General features: G+C 47.4%; 1 protein-coding gene across 2 annotated transcripts; it reads right to left on the bottom strand.

Annotated features, from left to right (window-relative positions):
- Positions 1 to 349: 349 nt before the first annotated feature.
- LOC109473792 (iroquois-class homeodomain protein IRX-4-like) lies at positions 350 to 5,958 on the bottom strand. 2 transcript variants are annotated; one of them, XM_019773854.1, is made up of 7 exons: positions 5,340 to 5,958; positions 4,898 to 5,128; positions 4,427 to 4,527; positions 3,956 to 4,290; positions 3,149 to 3,742; positions 2,380 to 2,458; positions 350 to 1,688 (listed from the first exon to the last, which is right to left on the bottom strand). In XM_019773854.1, exons 1-7 carry the CDS (start codon positions 5,382 to 5,384, stop codon positions 1,610 to 1,612), a joined length of 1,464 nt encoding a protein of 487 aa, XP_019629413.1. In that variant the 5' UTR covers positions 5,385 to 5,958; the 3' UTR covers positions 350 to 1,609. The 2 variants fall into 2 exon arrangements, with proteins under 2 accessions (XP_019629413.1, XP_019629414.1); XM_019773855.1 differs by having other exon boundaries at positions 2,370 to 2,458; positions 5,340 to 5,957.
- Positions 5,959 to 8,614: the final 2,656 nt, after the last annotated feature.

Here is an 8,614-nt window from a genome sequence, read left to right as displayed (position 1 = left end):
GTGGCTGAAGCGGCGTTAATTTGCCTTCAGCTGTGATGTACTGTGCCGTAAGAGGGGGGTGTTGAGCGATGGTTCAGGATGGGTGAAACCTGACGCCGTAAGGACAGGTGCACCCGCCTATATACACACCGCACCCCGGCCACACTCCTGCATTTACCCGCGACGGCAAGGCGTGCAAATGGACGGCAGTGCGGCATTGTGCCACAACAAGTGCTAAGCGGGAGGTTACAAAGTATTGAGTTCTCCCCCGCCCATTGTACCAACAGATTATCTGACACGCACCTGACTAGACCTACACTACACAAAACCTTCCCCGCAACATCGCACAACAAAACACGCCTCTCTCGGTTACATGTAACGTATACATTTATTTATGTTGGAATTTACACACAACTCAGTTTAAGAATGGGAAATAGCAGCATACGATACATCGGTACACCTGTTTAGATGTATAGATCACACTGCTTAGTCTTTGTAGGCTCTCTAGCCTGACGGTTGGTTTAGACTGCGGCTGTGTAACGCTATCTAAGCATGTCGGTCTGACGGTGAACTCACCACTGAGAACCGGAAACCTACGCTACACTACACTCCCCCCACACCGACTCGTACAAAACACATCAAACCAGTTCAAATATCACACATCAAATCAAAACTCAGCTACTAGAAAATATCCACACAACGATTCAAATCCACGTGTTACAGAGTGTAAAAGCACCCCACAATATATATTTATAAATCTCATGTCGTGAATTATTACTATACACAGTATGAGTACACGTTACAATATAGTTGGTCCTCATTATGCATATATACAAACAAAATATACAATATACAACAAATACAAAATCTTTAAATATTCATACGGAAGCAATGTGTATTTTCACTCTTTTCTCTTTGGTGTTTTTACACGTTATTTTTTGCTATTCGATTCTTCCTTTACTTTCCTATTAGCAATCTGAGGTCCCTGTGTAGAAATCGTGAAGCACACTCGATCATAAATCTGCACTACACACACCATTGACTCTGTAGCCACGAAGGACTCATCAATTTGATTCCCCGAGAATTTCGTCCGTGCTTGGTTGGTTGAACAACAGCAGAGCAGCAAATACAACAGCACTAGCGACATGTACACAAGACGACTTTACTTCACACAATTAAAGCAACCCGCAAACGAGTTTTCTCTGGGTGTATACGTAAACTCAACAGAGGTAGTCAGGAATTTTACACGAGACCGCTGCGGTAAAACGGGGAATAAATATATCCCTAACGAAAACTTACGGAAACCAAGGTGTTTACCTAAGCTTCACATACAAGAAAACTACAACATAATTACGCTATTGCTTGTCTGGTGGTTGTGGCATGTGTGTTGGGCTAGCTCGCCAAACGACATACATTGAGTTTGTGGTACCCGTTCTTCCATAATGCACCCAGCGGGACACACAAGCGGCGCTTAATATGTAACAAATATATAGAAATAACCTTTCGGGTTGAAGTGGGGGTGACGGCGGGGCGAAGGGCGGTCAGGACCCCGTAGGGACGGGAGGAGTGTCCGTTTAGTGTGCCCTGTGGTTCCCGGTGGGAGTGTGTGTAGGCTGGGGCTGTGGTGGTACTATCTGGAGAGGCTTGTTAACGCCATGGCTGCCACGAACTCTCTCGGCCGAGACTGCCCCGGGACGCCGTCACTTGACCTACACAAAACAAACGAAAAAATCCGAATCGGTAAATTAACAACGTCTATATGTAGTCAATAAATCAATTTTAGCCAGTTCCACTCCGTTATGCCACCAGCATGTCTGGTACAACCAGACATATTTCTTCCATGCGGTGATACGCAGGCTTTTATTATGCGAATAACTGTCAATAAAGTAATAAATGTGGAAACGAATGCTTTTATAAACCATTTTCTTTGTTAATGAAACTCGTATAAGCACCTTATGCTATACAGACCTGCACTTTTTAATTTACTTTTTTAACCCAACATGCAAATAGACATCTCTATGTTGGACAATTGCAGTTCATGCTAATTTTAGTTCATAGCACAAGACAGGCACAACATAGAAACTAGAAAAATGCAGGACATGTACAAGTAAAAATTCACAGGTAACGCATGCTTGCCCTCCGCTATCTTGGAGTGATATTTAAGAAATGTACATAATTTTGGTGGCGACATTTTTTCACTGTTCTTTCGCCCATTCGCACAACATCATAATTACATGCTGTACCCAGTTGGTATTGAAACCAACTATAAGAAAGCACACGCCACGGAGCTACAATTTTGACCACAAACAGATCTATAAAAACAAGCGTGAAAGAAAGCTATTCTGTGCGGTGAAGTCTGGGACAGAGTAGACAATGGAAGTGCTATTTACCTCATCTTACCTCTTTTGTACCGGCTTGAAAGCTGTACGGATGGGTTGGTCGGCCTCGCAGCCCAAGTCTATAGCCGTTCTGCAAGGTTCTGTAGGAAAATATACCATATATTCTTAGAACTGTTTGGCTTACACATGTGCTGTACACACACACAAATACTCAACAACCGGCCTACAAAATACGACTCGCAGTTGTCTACAAAAATGTCCTTTACGTCGTGGAAAGATACCATCGCTTCATGCAAATTTCATTATCCAATAATTGAAATCAACTTAAAACGCCGAAGAGATAAATCTCGGCCGAGGGAAAGTGATTTCCGTCGTAAACACTTCACGATGCTGTTCTCTAATCCCTTTTCCTGTAGTGTACATTTTTATTTTTTAAGGCACTGAATACTCTAGTAGTTCACAATATAATTATTCTAACGAAAGTTCAAATTCGAGGGTATGACTTGTTTTTACTTTGGCAGAAGGCAGCATGGAAGAAACAGTAATTACTCTCTCTATAAACAATACTACAATAACATTTGTGTTGTCAGAGACCGAGATTTCGTTACCAACCACAACAGACGAAATGTTTCGCATACATATGATTTATGGAGGGAGTACAATAGGTGAGAGCTTGTCGAGGCTATGCCAGATGATATCTCATTAAGGGTCGGACTCTTTGCGGGGTCAATGCACTGAAATATTTAACACTGCTCTCGCGAGTACGAACGCTGTAAGCTTTTTTGCTAAAATATGCAAGCTTGTTTATGGAGGGCTGGGGTTAAACTCACCGTCTTTGGCTGGTGAAGCATGAGTCCTGAGTGCGATGGGGAGGGCAGGGGTTCTCTCCTGGGACGACACGAATCCTGGGGGAGTGGTGTGCGGAGTGGAGCTAGGGTGCATTCCCGATACCGTTGCCGAGGCAGATGCCTGACTTGCCACGGGCAGAGGTCCCATCGGGCCCGAAGGCAATGATCCGATCGGCCGGTGGAAAACTCCGTCCACCCACTGCCGTAGGTTGGTTACCGCGGAATCGAAAGGTCTATGGTGTGAAAATTGCATATGTACGGGGCCTTGTAGGGTCGTTTTGACTATGTCCGGCCGTGGGGCAGGGCTACTACAGGTCGCCGTGTCGGCTAAGGACCAGATCTTTGGCTTGTTTTCGGAAGGAATCGGCGGGACCGGTACAGAGTTCGCGGCCGGACTGGGCTCGGGACTGGCCGGTCTCGGTGCAGCACTAATAGATCCCAGGGAATCAGCGGGGCTGGAGGACTGAGGCGGCGGCCGATAGTCCGATACTGACCCGCTGGTGTTGTCTTCCTGTCGGCTTTCTTCGCAAGGATTTCCCACATCCAACTCCTTATTATCTCTGTCTCCCTCCAGCCCTGTAACAGATGGCAAGAAGCGGGAAGATGTATCAGTAGAGCTCAGTCAAACGGAGTAAATGTTGGAGGGATCAAGATCGCCTAAAATATTTACAGGCTCAGGATTAGGTGAACCATTTCCTCACGACTGGGACACATAAAGTTTCATCTCTCCAACCAGGCCAATCAAGCTAGCTGCTGACCCAGTAAAGCGTACATCTATCATTCCCTTACCTCCGTGATTGTCGTCGTCGCTGTTTCCCTCGCGATCTTTTCTGTCTTCATCATCGTCGTCGTCTTCGTTGTCGCTCCCGTCTTCCCTCCTTCCGTCTTCCCCACACCTGTTTCTCGGCGACCAGGTCATTTTGTTCTCCTTCTTGAGTCTCCTCCTGGCGTTCGCGAACCATGTGGACACCTGAGTTAGAGTCATTTTGGTGATGATTGCGAGCATGATCTTCTCGCCCTTGGTGGGGTACGGGTTCTTCCTGTGTTCATTGAGCCAGGCCTTGAGGGTACTGGTGGCGTCTCTGGTGGCGTTTTTCCGTCTTGTTCCGTCCATAGCACCATAGCTGAAAATTGCAAGATGCAATGAATGAAAAACACAATAGTTGAAACCCACATAATTTTGATAACAATTACATCTATGCATAAGCATATTAATAATTACCGGAGCTGGAAAATACCGCAAGTAAACATCGCTCTTACCTGCCGTATGGGTACTGTGCGCCGGCGGCTAACGTGGCCGGGTCGTACGGGTAGTAGGCGGTGGGCTGCTGGAGACCTGCCGACGGGTCGTACGGGTTCGCCTGCAGCAAGTCAGGAGACAGTACAGTCGCAGGTTAATTTCCACATGTCAACAATAGTAAACATGGCGCGCGAGTCAAGCCGTCCCACTGATCGTATGTGACAACGTGGTGCCATACGGGGCGACCTCATATACCACATACACATTATCAGTCGGCCAGGGAACATGGCTGGGTATGGTTACGGCCTGATCAGGTGTAAAACCGAAATTTGTAACGATAACACACACAGTGCTTATTATAATTAGAGCAAACGTTTTATCTTTGGTTCGTAATAATCACGGATAAAAACACTCAGATTAAGTGTGCCATGCAATAGTATACAGGCGGGTTTCGCTCGCAGCACAGAACTAAACCTTTACTTTATACCTACCAAAGGAGAGTAGAAGGCCGACGGGTCGGCACCGAAGGAGGCGATGTAGCCCTGTCCGGCGTACGGCGAGCCGTACACGCTGCTGAGGGACATCTCACCGACCCGTGGCGGCACCAGCCCGGCCACCCTGCCCTCGTACTGACAGGAGCACACGGCCTGGCCGGTGTGCGGGTCCGACATGATGGGCCGCCCGGCCTCGCAGCACGACGCGGCGTGGCTGGACATGAGCAACTGCCGTGGAGAGAGAACACAACAAAGAGTGAGTCGGGCCCGGCTTCCTCGGGTCAGGCGATGCAAATGAGCAGCAAAAATCGAAATGAGGAGGTGGTCTTATAGGTACGAGCTTGCAGGGGTCGATGGGGAGGGCGAGCGTCGGATGAGAACACGGGTTAAATTGTTGCTATACCAGAGAATGGACTTAGGCACTACCACTATGCATTACCTGTGATGAGGACGGGTAGGGGTAACCGAACTGTGCGTACGACATGCCGGACAGAGTCCTGGCCAGTCCGTTGGTCTCCTGTAACCTGTCCAGGAGTTCCCCTGCCTTAGACAGCTCCAGCGTGGCTGTGATGTGGGGTTCCTCACTAGACAAGAAGTTGATTACACGGAAGCCCTGAGAGTGCCGTCTCCACTCCTGGAGTCACTTACTTCAACTGGTGCCTATCAACTAGTAAGGCAGAACAACTCCGTGCAGCGCCCAGTGTTGATTTACAGAGTAAACGATCACAGTCGGTCTCCTCACACTGCACTGTCATACAGGTGCATCTTGGGTCCCAAGAACACGGAAGGACACTGTTTGGATGAGACTAGTAAAGTCTATAATAAGCGACCAGTTCTCCCGGACCCTCTCACAACAGTGGCCTGTCTCCCTGTGGTGTCGACATGCCTTACGTCACGAGGACAAGGGTCTGACACGACAGTTCCGCTTAACTTCGCCAATCGTATTAATTTATGTACAACCCAAAACATTGGCGGACGCGCCAAAATGACTGGCAGGCGATGAGTTGTTAACATTCATTTATTGTGCATGACAAGCAGGGAACAGACGACGGGGACAATGAGGCCCCGCCTCGGTGGGTGTGGGTTGACACCGGGGCCAGCCCTCCTGGGTGCCTGAATTTGCTGCTAAAAACATGCATCACCGTCCATTTCATAAAAACAGCACACAGCTTTGTGCAAGTACACAGTCCATGTACACACGACTTGGTGAAATCTGCGATAAAGCTGAACGGGATAGACTAAAATCAATGGTGGTTCTAGTTGTTATATTAGACGCGCCGCTAGAGGGCAATGCTCTGTGGTCCCAACAATCAGGAGGCGGGACTCGGCTATTGGCTGCCTCCGACCAAATACAAATGCCCGGCTGTTGTTTCGTTAACACAGTCATATTTACTCACAACAGAGGCCCAAGGGTGAATACTGGCTGACTCTCACCCTTGTATCTCCTGTCTAACCCCACAGAGTTGGAAGAAGACGTCCCACTCACAAATCAGTTACACGGGTGATCGCATAGATTAGGTGGTTGGTTAGTCCATATAAGTTTATTGCTTTGTCTGTCCCTATACAGAATCATCACCTCGTTACGAGCTGACACATTGGCACCAACTTGTGAAGTCAGTTTGTTTTGTTGTCCCATCTCACAGCTATATACAAATTGACTTAGACAAAACAAATGCGTGTGTCCCGACCCATGTAGGGCTTCCCCTGGCTAATTAACGCTTTTTGTGTCGTGGTTAACTTGTGCCATTTAAAACAATGGCGGCTACTATCAATCACGTCTCGTCCCCAGGCGGGCTGACAGCCACTTCTCTCTGTCAAAAGAGCAGTTCCCGGGAAGACCCCTCTCTCCTGAGCCCCGCACTTTATTAAAAGCCCCTTCTGGTGCCGAGCGAGGGGAGGCCTTCCCACAGCCATTTGTGGAGAATTGGTCTCGTGGGGAGCGTGCGAGGCTCGGACCGGCATCAGTAATGAGGCTTCGCAAATTTGGCGTCGTAAACTTGTGGCCTTGTCAGCGCGACGGGCACGTAGCCGGCCGGCCGACACCGGGCCGCATGAGTCTTCGCTACTGCGTCAATTATGAATATGATAAACGTCTGCGCTGGAGACGGATTAGACGTAATGTTGACACGCAGGAGACCCAGTCATGAATCTGGCCGTCTCACTGCGTGATGAATTAAAGGTGCGTTGATCGAGCAACGGTATCAATAGACGGATTTTAAATACAACTGGGCATCAGTGTCTGGATTCTGATCATTGCTTTTGAGCTTTCTTGTCAATTTTCACTTCAGAAGTCCAAGACAACAGATACTCAAAATGATCAAGTTTTCCTTTGTCAGAAAGGAGGGTATTCGGACCAACCTACTATTCAGCGCCGTCGTCTGACCAAAATTACTGACAAATGTGTAAATCAAGTCTTTAAGGCCACACCGAGTAAATTTTATGGATGACGTCCGCGCGCGCATTGATTTTGGCCTGTTCCTAGAAAAAAAAAAGAAATTCCGCTTCCTGTAACTATAACCAAAGAGTGACGACAGTGCCGCAATTTTATGCTTTGTTTCTGCAGGCCTGCAAAAATGTGATGAAAGAAACAGGACAGGACGACAACTGCTGTTCCACCTGATTTATTGCTATTTTGATGATGAATGAAAGACTTCTTGCTTGTTACACTGTGTCACCTCATTCAATCTGTGTCCTAACATTTGTCGTCTCTTAGTATATTTCTAATCTAGGCATCTTGTTTTTTTAGGGCCCTTCTTGTTTTTTTTTCGCCCTCTCGCATTAGATTTAGGGTCTCCAAAGGACGTCATCCATAAAATTTACTTGGTGTGGCCTAATATACATTAGAGATATTGCTCTTCCTTTTTGTATTTTAACGCTTGATCATCTCCTTTTCTCTTTATTCAGTCGATAAAGTTTTTTTTTCTCACAAGAAGGCCTGACCTTTTCACAGGTACATGGTTATGCCTGGGCTAACGTGTGGCCCCCTCTTTGCTCCGGAGGGGGTAAAATCCGTGTCACAAAATACTGGCACTGGTTACAAAATACCGGCCAAACAGCCCACCGTACAGACATCGTAGGAACTCTGGGTGGGGTTGACAAAACTAATCACAGGAACACCTCTTCTGTGTCGGTGGGTATATACACGGGGGCACAATACTACCACAATAAACAGTGGCACACATTAGTAAGTCACAAAGGAAGGGCACGAGGATGGTTGGCGGCCTCGTGGGGTTCGATGTCATACATGCCGCAAACACAGCCTCCGACTCGCCTTTATTCCGGAGGGCGAGCGCCCATCTACCGCTACAAGGTAAACACACCACAGGTGTTGATGCTACAAATACTCATACAAGAAGGGAAAACGCCAGGGTATGACTTTACGGATATCTGTTTGTATATTGTCTACAGTGGTAAGGCAATGAGGCGTCACACTGGCTCGTCAGATACCATCTCACCTATGTAGGTCCCACGTCTTCTCGGTCGCCGTCTTGGAGATTATCGGAGATGATCCGAGAAGATTCTTCAATCCCGTAAGATCATCTCACGAGCGTGTGTGGCAAAATATGAGAAAGGATCTCGTCGAGTGGGAGTAAAGACTAACGAAAGCTAAAAGTGATTTTTCTCTGTTTTTTTTACCTGGTATATGGACCACCTGTACAGTGTGACGCCATATGACACCTTCCTCCAGTGAAAATCACAGGGGTGTCAGAATGC

The sequence above is a fragment of the Branchiostoma belcheri genome, unplaced genomic scaffold (genome assembly GCF_001625305.1).
Source record: "Branchiostoma belcheri isolate BF01 breed outbred unplaced genomic scaffold, Haploidv18h27 scaffold3, whole genome shotgun sequence".
In the NCBI taxonomy this organism is placed as follows: Eukaryota; Metazoa; Chordata; class Leptocardii; order Amphioxiformes; family Branchiostomatidae; genus Branchiostoma; species Branchiostoma belcheri.
Note: the sequence above shows the minus strand (reverse complement) of the source record. Positions and strands in the feature narration are given on the sequence as shown.